This window comes from Tasmannia lanceolata, unplaced genomic scaffold (assembly GCF_043159265.1).
Source record: "Tasmannia lanceolata isolate RefF3 unplaced genomic scaffold, GAP_Taslan_0.1 ptg000007l, whole genome shotgun sequence".
NCBI lineage: Eukaryota > Viridiplantae > Streptophyta > Magnoliopsida > Canellales > Winteraceae > Tasmannia > Tasmannia lanceolata.
In genome coordinates this window covers 15,233,068-15,244,888 of record NW_027518684.1, presented here as the reverse complement: position 1 = coordinate 15,244,888, position 11,821 = coordinate 15,233,068, and the positions used below count along the sequence as shown (strand labels likewise).

The 11,821-nt window shown below is 38.4% G+C and overlaps 1 protein-coding gene across 1 annotated transcript; it reads left to right on the top strand.

The window, feature by feature from the left end:
* The first annotated feature begins 846 nt into the window (after positions 1-846).
* Positions 847-11,780, top strand: LOC143882065 (digalactosyldiacylglycerol synthase 2, chloroplastic-like). The gene is made up of 5 exons (XM_077385466.1): positions 847-1,062; positions 4,714-5,122; positions 6,153-6,419; positions 10,270-10,619; positions 10,746-11,780. The coding sequence occupies exons 2-5, from the start codon at positions 4,817-4,819 to the stop codon at positions 11,260-11,262; spliced, it is 1,440 nt and encodes a 479-aa protein (XP_077241581.1). The 5' UTR covers positions 847-1,062; positions 4,714-4,816; the 3' UTR covers positions 11,263-11,780.
* The last annotated feature ends 41 nt before the right edge of the window (positions 11,781-11,821 follow it).

The window sequence follows — 11,821 nt, the reverse complement described above, 5'->3', positions numbered from 1 at the left end:
TGTACATAATTGGGTCACTTGAAGTGGTGGACCACCACAAGTGTAGCTTATTACAAGTGGTCACTATGATCTTGATCAAATAAAGGAACTCAAATATGAAATTTCCAACTTCTTTTTATCAATAAATTAAAATACCAGGGAATAGTTGGCAAAAATCCTAATAATTTAGGGTGATGATATTTTCACCCCCACTCCATTACTTGCACACTCCCCCTATAACATGATTTGACATAAAGTTGCCCACTTTTCAATTCAAATCAGGTTATAAGTGGGGTGTGCACGTAATGCAGCGGGGGTGAAAAAATCATCTCCTATAATTTAATGGCCTTGATGTGAATCCAGTGGAGGCATTTTTGCGGCTTTTTTATTCTGCAAGGGTGCCCTTCAATTTAACATTCCTCTAATAATAATAGGAGAAATCGCCAACAAGAGAGAGAGGAATCCAAGGTTCACGTGATGGCATATAAAAAACTATGCAAATATATATCAATCCCTTTTTCTTACTTGGGCAGCCCCCTTTAGTATAAAAAACTATTCATAAATACACTGGACGGGGCTGTCACAGCTAAGAAAAAGGGAGCGAATATATCACCTCCCAAAAAAGGAAAAACTATACCATTCAGGCACGGGGAAGTAATTTATTCTCCCCCTATTCTCCCCTGCTCCACCCCACTTTTGCCAATAGACAGACTGTGGTCCCCACCTCACCGTACACGTATGATGAAGAGAAAGAGCGAGTGTGGCGTTGAAAGACAAGGCAACTAGGCAAGCATATCCATTCGGAAGAATATGTCAATAATTCCTCGTGGGCGATGATATTTTCACTCCCCGCCCCCCTGCAGAACGCATTCGCCCCCTCTTTAACGACGTCGAAAAGCGTTAAAGTTGCCCACTGTTCACGTTACATTGGGGGCGAATGCATACTACAGAGGGGGTGAAAATATCATTCCCTTTCTCATTCGAAGCTTCTAAAATTTTCCCTCAAATCCCTTCTAACTTCTTCAATTTCTTCATTTTGGCTTCTTCAATCTCTCAGAGAGATTCCTCTTCTCGACTCAAAAGGTAAGAATTTCACAAATTTACGCTCAAATTTTCATTTCTCTTGGTTTCTTCTTCTTTGTTTCTGTAGGATTCCTGCCTCTTTTTTTTTTATTTTTTTATTTTATAGATTTTATCCTGTTTGTCTATTCATTTGCAAAGGTCGGAGTTCCGTTTCTCAATTTTTATGCATCCTTTTGAACTTGATTTCTATTTCGATGGTTTTTCAGATTAAATTATGGAATTCTTCAATTGAATAAATATTTTTGTATTTCGCACTTTTTTCTGATGATGATTTCTCTGAATTTTCTTCTGTTACGAGCCCGATCCGGTTCGTAACGATTGTGATCTTCTTAGAGGGAAGATCAGCCTTTTGATCCATTTCGAGGGAAAGATCAATCCTCCTCTGTGCACAAGACACACTTTGTCAAACCTTTCATTAACATTAGCATGTGCTTATATAAAGCACTCACAAATAACATAGAAAGATCTTATGATAAGAATAGAAATAGCCAAATAAAGATTATCCTAATCTAACATAACTACTAAATATATTAAGATATGATCTTATTCACTAAAATATCTAATTAACCTATTCTACTAAGTGGGACCCATCTAGGTACGTATCATCTTCTTTCGTTCGTGTTTTTTTTTTGTTTTTTTGGTGATATCAACGGCTATTTTACTAAAGTTGGAAATTGTATTAAACCTGTCACACACACATATATATAGTTTGGGATAGGCATAATAAATTGTTGCTAATTTATGTTTTGTTCTGCATATGGTTAAGATTGTGTGGAGCTATTCTGACTTACATTTTCAGAAAATATTAATATGATTATGTTTTTCAGACTGATCACCCTAACAATCACTGTTAAGATTGCCCTTTGAAAAGAAAAACAATCACTGTTAGGATTTAATTCTGACTATCAACATTGGGTTCCACATGGCATATTTTTCTGATTGGACCTACTATCTAGTGGTCCATCATGTGGTGACCCACACGGTTAGTTTAGACTTTAGACAAATCAAGTGTTTAGCTTCTCTTGATGGAACCATAAACAAAAAGGAAAAAAAATGATGGCTTATGGATTAAGGGGCTACGATTATCCATTCAAGGTGGGAGCACCGGGAATGTGCTGGACTTGTGATCTGCAGTTTGTCCTATATTTAAACAAAAAAAAGGAAAGCCAAAGAAGACATACTGAATGGTTATGTTTATGGGTTTAAATACAATTTCTGTAGTTGTAGCAATATACAGATTAAATTTACTGTCTCTATAGTGTTTACTGACATTAGTTGAATGAAGCTTGACAGTCACTGCCAATCCTCTATGAGTTTTCTTTTGCTAGAGCCAGTTGACTCTTGATAGTGTAGAAGTCATAAGTCATAACAGTACTGTATTAGACCCATGCCTATACCCAGGTGTGTAGATTAGGCTGATTTTTTTGCTTTGTTTTGGAAATGAAAAGAAAGAGCCATGCTAAATTTTTTTGGGGTAGGAGCTAGAGATGTTGGAAAAGGGTTTTGGTCCAATTTTACTAGAAAATAATTGTATAGGCAATTAGGTATTTGATTAATCCTATGTTAGAGTCTAGATTGCACTGGCATTTTGCATTTTTTGAGTCGAGCTTAGTTGTGGATCCACTAACTTAATCCCAAGGGATCTTTAAAGTAGCGTGCAAGACAAGGAGTACAATCATGCAATATAGTTTCCAGTCTATTCTTCGAGTAGTCCAAATGACATGATCAGGTAAGTGAAATTGAAGTTGCTTTTCGTTGAGGTGTCATTAGCAGCCAGTTGAATTTATTAAAACTTCATAAGTACTACCTCAAGTCTTCAATTCGGCTCATTAGGAAAAAGCCATCCCTTTTGATGTATTATCATAAAGCATGGAAAGAAAGTGATTTCTCAAGTAGGGCTCGTGATAATTATGATAATATTTATGAGTGTGGATCTAGGGTAGTTATCATTATAATGTTCTTAGGGTTAAAAGATAATTATTGTACTCTTAGGGGTGAAAAATGACAATGGGCTCTCGTTTGCAGTTCTAGGTATTCTTAATACTGTTGTTATTATTAAAGTGATGAGCTTACACAACAGGAAGCTTAATTTGGATGGCCTTTTTGAAAAAAACTAATTTAGTGTTTGATCATACCAAATATTCTTGCAGTAATAAGGTCACCAAGCATGTATAACAAATCAACATCTGATTTGCAAGAGGGCACGGCCGTGGTTGTAGAATCCCACATCGGAAAGAGAGAGATAGTGACCGGGCTATATTTGTAGACCTCTCTCTCCATGTGTAGATGCGTTTTAAAACCGAGGATGGTTGAGACCTAGAACCGGACAATATCTACACGGTGGGGTCGGGGCATGACCGAAGGGTATCAGAGCCGTACCTCCCGTAGTACCGTGTGTTGGCGACGACGTTGGGCCCTAAAGGGGGGTTGGATTGTAGAATCCCCCATCACAAAGGGAGAGAAAGTGACTGGGCTATACATTTAGCCCTCTCTCTCTCCATGTGTAAACACATTTTAAAACCAGGGAGGGTTGAGACCTAAATTGGACAATATCTACACAGTGAGGTTGGGGCGTAACAGAATGGTATCAGAGCCGTACCCCTTGTAGTACGGTGTGCCAGCGAGTACCCTGGCCCTAAGGGGGTGGATTGTAGAATCCAACATCGGAACGGGAGAGAAAGTGATTGTGCTATATATGTAGACCTATCTCCATGTATAGGCGCGTTTTAAAACCGGGGAAGGTTGAGACCTAGAACCGGACAATATCTACAAAGTGGGGTCGGGGCGTGACGCCTTGCCTCAATCCCATAGAAGATTTGAAAGGGCCCTTCGGGGATCCATTTACCAAAACTGAAAACCAAGCTGAAAAGATACATCTTTTAATCCACGCTTTCCATAAGAGCCCAAAACTTATCCGAGCCATCACATAATCAAGGAAATTCCAATCAGCCTTCTCCAGAGACGTCCGATAAATTGGAACCCATAGACTTTATTTATATGGAAAATCAACCCCAACCAATTACTCAGTCTAAAAGTCCTAAAATCCCCTCAAAATCTGTTGGCAACTCACACGCCTAAGGTGCTACCAAAGTGGGATTTTTATCTCAAATAGGAAACCTTTAAAACCCATCCTAACAAACTTAGAAAATTCTAGAAAGTGCACAAAAATTCTTCCCTAAAAAAAGGCAGGGGTATGGGGGTTACAATCAGCTTTGACAACATATAGGCCCTCTTTCATGTCAGCTATGTTATTTGCTGACACCAGCATGACTTCACCAGTTCAGCCTAATAGAGCCCTCTTTTCTCTGTCTATTCTCCTGTAATAGGTTTTAATGATCGATTTAGATCTTAAATACTGTACCTTAAAAAGGAAAAAAGTAAAAATATTAGGACAGTTTTTAGCCTAATTAATGGATGATGTGGATGAATTAAAATTTCAAAAATTGGAAAAATATGATTCGTTTCCCTTTGTCATCTCTGCATTGAAACTGCACATGTGCAACTATGAATGGAGATTTTGGAGATTCTTAATCCACTCACATCTCTTGGTAGATTCTTTTGTTTTATTTTCATGTAACACTGACTTGGGTTCTGATGTTTATTGGAATTTTTTTTCTTTCTAATGGTTTAGAATCCCTACTTTATGGACAGCTTGGTCATTAAATTTGTGATCTCCTGAAATTGCAACTCTCTCATGGTTAAACCATGTAGATCTAAATGTCAAGATAGCTAATATGGTAAGCAACGATTGGCTATGGCATTATTATCTGAAATCTCAATGGAAAGAAAACCGCATATTGCTATATTTACAACAGCCAGCCTTCCATGGATGACCGGAACAGCCGTCAATCCCTTGTTTCGTGCCGCTTATCTTGCAAATGGTGGAGAAAGAAAAGTCACTTTGGTGATTCCATGGCTTTCTTTGAAGGATCAAGAGCTAGTTTATACAAACAAACTTACATTTGGCTCACCATCATTGCACGAAACCTATGTCCGACAGTGGCTTGAAGAGAGGACTGGATTTCTATCTAGATTTGACATATGCTTCTACCCTGGAAAGGTAAGTTAAGTATGCAGATAAGTTCTATTGTTTTCAAACCTGAATTTGGGATAGATATCAGCCATGAAAGAATGGTATGTACCATAATAACAAATAGCATGTAATCAGACCTGTTTAAAATTTACCTTTAAAAAAAAATGATCTGTTCAAAATTTCAAATATGTTTTCTGCCTTTAGAAATCATAATTTTTCCCTTTTTAATATTGTTTGGTTTGCGTAGTCTGTTTCTCTCAAGTTTTCCAGTTGGGTTTGCTTTGGTTTGTTCGTTCCGTTGGCTCCATATCACCATCTTGGTGCAGTCTGGTTCATACCCTAGTCTGCAATGATTTATTAGATAAGGAAACACTCAGTTGATAACCCTAGTAGCTGAATGTAGAGGGAACCCCTCCAGGTCTTTAGGTTTTTGTCTGCCAAAACTTGTTTAGCTACCAAAGGAAAAGAGTGCTAACATGTCTACCAAAATTTTTGTTCGGTAAATTTTTAAACCTTTGCATTTATAAAGGAACTTGACATTTACACCCCTTGTTTTGGTAGATCCACCCCTCTTTATTTTCTTTACAATTATTACCAGTTCCACTAAGCTCGTGTAGCCAACAAAGAACCTTAAGTTTAAGAGTAGGATGTATATACACAGGCAATCTATGGCCTCTAATCTTTTTCATTATATCGTTTTCAATGTTTCCTCGTCATTTTTAACAAGTGTATCTTTGTTTTTTTTATCCACACCAGTTCGTTCTCCTAATTTTTCTCTTGTGAAAAGGCAAATAAATTATGGAAAATACTCTAAAGAAGACTGAAGCAAGCATTTATTAAGCAGATTCATAATTTACGGAGTATTTTGAACTAGTGCAAACTGAACTGTTAACTGGTTCACAATTTGTGCCACTAGACAGAAAACTAGGTATTTGTACCACTAGGCGTAAAACTTGATAACTTAGGTCCGGGCCACAAGTAAAATTTCAGTAGAGATTTCCTTTTGTTCTTGTGTTTCTTCATAAGTAATCCATGGTATCATGTTACTACCTTGCAGTTTGACAAAGAGAAGAGAAGCATTATAGCTGTTGGGGATATTACAAAAGTCATCCCTGATGAAGAGGCAGACATTGCTGTCCTTGAGGAACCTGAACATCTTACATGGTATCATCATGGGCGGAGATGGAAGGCCAAATTCCGGCTAGTTATTGGGGTTATTCACACCAATTATCTGGAATACGTGAAGAGAGAGAAAAATGGAAAGCTGCGTTCTTTTCTATTGAAATACATTAACAGTTGGGTTACTCATATCTATTGCCACAAGGTATATTTCTTGATACAACTTAATTATCTATTTAGTGGCTCATGCAAGATTAGACAGTTTAACTAGATGTTCTTCTTGCCGCAACCTTGAGGTTGCAATTTTGTCCTCATCTTATGAGCTTATCATTAATCTTGAATGCACAATTCATATGTGACCTCGTGGAAAGAGAGAGAACTTTTCAAAATTGTAACAGTTAGGAGCATCCAACTTTGGAAACTCTTGGTCTATGGTACTATTGGATGATTCGGAGTCAATTGATCAGTTTTTTGTTGACTTTTGATCAATCCGATTCTAGGCCATGATAATGCAAGTGGTTTCCCATTGATTGGATGTTCTAGACTAATAAGCAATCTCTAATTTTCTGAAGTTAGAGATTTGCTGGTTGATATACATGGTTGAATTTGTGAATTCCATATATATGAAGATTCGTGCTCAATGCTTTCCAAGAGTTTTAAGATCGATTCAACTCCATGGTTGACATTAATTTAGCCTTTGTTCACCTTAAACGGACCCTCGGATGAAAGCAGACTTTTATTTTTGAAAGAAAAATGGCTTAAGGATTTAATTATGGTAGTTGATATGCATCTATAAAAAAAAGGTGGTGTTAATTATTTAATCTTGAGTTTGTCCTACTGTCAGAATTAAAGTTCTTTGTAGATTATTAGTCTTAAACTAGTCTCTGTTTTCAATATTCTGCATGGGCAGGGGCTACTTGCAGTTTCTTTATACAAATCGTGTTATTGTAACACATTATATATCTTTTGTTATTATATGACTGGTTTTCTGTTCAAGAAGGCTTTCATTGGGTGTGTTGTCACAATCTCACGGATGAGGAGATTGTGTCTTCGATTCAATTTCTTGGTGGGTCAGAATCGTCAGATAATGTCTTTGTGGCATCTTTTATGTTGAGAGGATATACAAATCACGTCTTTGAAACAAATTATCTATCTTTTGTTATTACATGACTGGTTTTCTGTTCAAGGAGGATTTGATTGGGTCTGTTGTCGCAAGCTTTAGGATGGGGAGAATGTGTCTTTGATTCATTTTCTTGATGGGTCACATAATGTCTGTGTCGTCTTTATGTTAGGAGGATTTGATCTTCGGACATGAGTGGGCTGTTCTCCATCTAGTCTTTTTCCTTTGTTTGTCAAAGGGCCCTTGTCCATCCTTTAGGTGGTACATGGTGTGGGACATGTGGACTTCCCTAAAAGTCCAAGGTCGTTGCCGGTTGGTGGCACATGAGAAGGTTAATACCATTGACATTCTTAAGAGGAAGAATTGGCAAAGAGGAAACCAGTGCATTCTTCGCAAGAAGGCTGATTCATTGCGAGATGGGTCGTGTGGTGTGGTGTAGGCTTCCAAGGCTGTTCAGCATCTTTTGGGTGCTCCTCTCCTCTAAGCTTTGTCTTGAAGGGTGGCACTGGACACACTTGGCAACTAAGGGCACATTCTCTGGAATTTGTCTCCCTTTGCAGACTTTTGTGTTCTTTGGGCAGAGAGAGATAGAACAACCATTGAGGATGGCAGGATATATGCAATTCCAATGACCATTGGGTGTGATTCGAGCAGGTCCTGAATAATGAAGAATCCCCGCCCACCAAATACCTGAAGGATCCAAACTTCAGTCCATCTAGGAAGCTCAGTGTCGAGGCCGGAGCTTTCGTCTAGTTCATTGAGGTGGTTCACTGAAAGGTATTAGAGATATTGTGACTGAGTATTTAGAGGAACGAATTGGTTGTTGATCAACACATTGTAGATCATTCCTTCATTGCAGGGGTTCTAGTGGCGATATTTCTTTGACACGATTGGTTCGTGATTTGATTCACTCATCATACACGTCTTGGAGATATATCGAGCTTACCATCACCACTTCATTACCATCTGGAGTTTACGAACGGAGATGCGCTATGGATTTTACTGGAGATACCTCGTTCATTGGTGAGGGAGTCTGATCGATTGTTCATGGACGGATGGAGTGCTGCTACGGTGACTTCACGAGAACATGTTTCAGCATATGACTGGCTTCTAGTCGAGTTCTTTTTACATGAGGAAGTTGCCATTAAATTTAGTTTTTTTTTTTTCAAGTGTTACTTTCCTTTATTAACATTTATTTAGCCTAGATGTAGGGGATGTCCACATCAACCCCATGAACCACTACCTTAAACCCAAGCCCAAGCTCACATATTACAGACTTATTATTTTTAGTAAGTACGAACTTACTATTTTTAGGAAAGACATATTTACTATTTTAAATAAGTACGAACTTAGTATTTTTAGTAGAAACGAATCTTGGCAAAAAAACCCATTAACCAGCACCATGGCCCACCACCTAGTCTACTTTACCTCTCTTAATTCCCCTTCTTTTATCCTATTGGTTTGGTCTTTGGGCCCATCTCTTAACCAAAAGCTCCACCCCTATAAAAATCTTAACACAACCCTCAAAACCCTAAGTCTTAGAAATCTTGTAAAAAATGTGAGAAGAAGCCCATCTTCCATCAAGGTAAATCCCCCCCTCTCTCTCTCTCTCACTACTATTTTATCCCCCTTCTTCTCCTTCTTTGCATCCTTTATTCATTCACTTTCTCTCTTCTTGCATCATACATTCATTTCCCCATATTTCCCCCATGTTCACCCTTCACGGTTGGGTTTATAAACTGTTCTCTTTCCCCCTTCTTACTCTTCTTGGTTGGGTTTATAAACAGTTTTCCCTTTTCCACTTATCGTTCTTCCTCTTGATCTTCATTTCCCTTTTCTTGATCTTGATCTTTTCTGGATCTTGATCTGATCACGATCTTCAATTGGTATAAGAACTCAAGTTTGCACCAATTTGGTATCAGAGCTACGTTCGCATCACTTCTATTGCATCTCTAAAACATTAACTCAAATCATATCTTGCCGCTTGTACAAGAATCTAACTAGAACTCTTGATAAACTAAAACACAGACTCTTAAAACAAATCTCCAAACATAACAAAGACTCCAAGATTCAAAAAAATCCCATGAATTGTTTGCTTTTCCTCTTGGTCGCAAGGTTTAAGTGGGCCCTCTTGATTCACACTTGGTAGGTGAATTGAAAGGCAAAAGACCTAATTACCCCCATAACTAGGGAAAAGGACAAATGCCCCCATAACTAGGGAATCTCCTACATGAGCCCCACACCATCTTCATCGTGCCAAATTAGATTCCTATCACTCTTTTCTTTCATTGACTAAATTGAGGAGATCTTGGATAGTTGCCCCCACCTTTTGTACTTCTCCATGTGCTAATGCTATTGTGGAGACCTGGTGTTTTTCCAAAGCTTTTCTGTTTCTGTTTTTGAGATAGAATTTGTTTTTTATCATTTCAGACAAACAATCTGTTCAATAAGGCTTTATCAGCAGGGCTTTTTTTGTATAATTTCTTCACATTTACAGTCGATGAAGTCACCTGTTTAACACAAGTAACTTCTCTTTGTAACTGTTCCATTTCTGTATATCGAAACCACTGTTTAAAAAATCCCTTAGTCAATCATTATACTTTCCCATATCAACTCGGTTTTACCTTGGCCGAGTTCTCGATCAAGCATGAGTTTTCTTACCAAGTTTGTAACTGACTTTTGTCCAAGTTAATGAAAAATTAACCAATAGTCAATCATTGACTTGCCTGAGTTGATTCCCTTTTACCTTGGCTGAGTTCTTATCTGATATCAAGTTTTGAAAAAAAAAACTGATCTCACCCAATTGGCTCAATTGCAACTGAAAATGGAAGAAATTGTGCAAAGATAAAGAAATTTATTTGATTTTGCCTTCCCAAATTATGAATTCACATGCTATCACAGGTTATAATAATAATTTTTCTTTTTGAAATGTCAGGTTATAAGATTATCAGCTGCAACACAAGATTTTTCCAGATCTGTCATCTGTAATATCCATGGTGTGAACCCCAAATTCCTTGAAATTGGCAAGAGAAAGCAAGAACAGCAAGAGAAAGAAAATGGAGCCTTTTCCAAGGGTGCCTACTACATTGGGAAGATGGTGTGGGGCAAAGGCTATAGAGAACTCCTTCAACTACTTACTAAGTACCAAAACCAACTAACGGGTCTGCAAGTAGATTTGTATGGCAGTGGAGAAGACTCCAATGAAGTCCAAGAAGCTGCTAGAAAATTGAAATTGACTGTTAAAGTATACCCTGGACGTGACCATGCCGACCCTTTATTTCATGAGTAAGTTACTTGAATCTAGCCAATCACCACGTGATTTCCATCACCACTTTATAGCAAATTTTGTGAACAGAAATTTAAAAATGCACTTGGAAAGTCTGGTTTATATTTCCTCCTCACTTATCTCAGGTACAAGGTGTTCATAAATCCAAGTTTGTCCGATGTGGTCTGCACGACCACAGCCGAAGCACTGGCCATGGGTAAAATAGTCGTTTGTGCCAACCATCCTTCAAATGAATTCTTCAAGCAATTTCCCAATTGCTGGACTTATCAAGATGGTGATGGATTTGTGAGAGAGACACATAAGGCACTAATCGACGAGCCAGCTCCATTAACGGATGAGCAAAGGCATGAACTGTCATGGGAAGCAGCCACCGAAAGGTTTCTCAGGGTCGTCAAGCTCGATCAACCATTTACTGTGGAGACAATAGCCCCAACACCACATTTTATGTCAACATCATTGAGGGTGCTGGATCTAAGAAGTAAAGTTGAGGATGTCGGAGCATTCGTGCATAATACAGCGTTCGGTATTGAGGCAGCACGCCGTGCATTTGGGGCTATCCCAGGGAGTTTGCAACCAGATGAGGAGCAGTGTAAAGAATTGGGGTTGGCTCCAGCAACTAGAAAGCGTGGTTCTAGAAATTGATCCAATGAAGGCTCATCAAGTACTCCTGTAACCTATTAATGCAACCATTTTGAAGAATTTTCCTTTTGGGGTCGTTCTCCATGGGAACAGAACCCAGGTTTATATTATCCTTGGATAGGCTTGCCATCCTCTGTTCATGTCAACCTTTGTTGGATAAAATGTTACCAGAACAAAATTGAACAGCGGACAGGATGATTTCAGTATAAAAGCAGGATAGCCTATCCCAGGAACAGTTGTCCAAGGATTTCTATCCCCTTGGAGAACAGCCCTTTTAGGGAGTTTGTGGGAAGAAAAAAATGGGATGTCAGCACCCTTCCTTCAATCTGATGGTGGTGTATTAGGAATGTGCTTCAATCCTTTAAAACCTTATTGAGGGCTTAAAAAAAGGGTCATTTTCTACATTTACTTGGTGGTCTTGTATAGGAACAGACCCACTGTAAATCTTTGTAGTAAGAACATATGTATATTTTCAGATCAATGAATTAAACCAGCACACGCTATATATGTATGGTTGAGTACTCAAGCTGTAGCATCTACCCACTGTGAACTACCAATGGGC

What these genes read in the sequence shown, in the direction of transcription:
- LOC143882065 (XM_077385466.1), top strand. Translation starts at nt 4,817, where the DNA reads ATGGCATTATTATCTGAAATCTCAATGGAAAGAAAACCGCATATTGCT. An exon ending in TATGCTTCTACCCTGGAAAG is followed by an intron (nt 5,123 to 6,152) that starts GTAAGTTAAGTA and finishes ACTACCTTGCAG; the next exon opens with TTTGACAAAGAGAAGAGAAG. An exon ending in CTCATATCTATTGCCACAAG is followed by an intron (nt 6,420 to 10,269) that starts GTATATTTCTTG and finishes TTGAAATGTCAG; the next exon opens with GTTATAAGATTATCAGCTGC.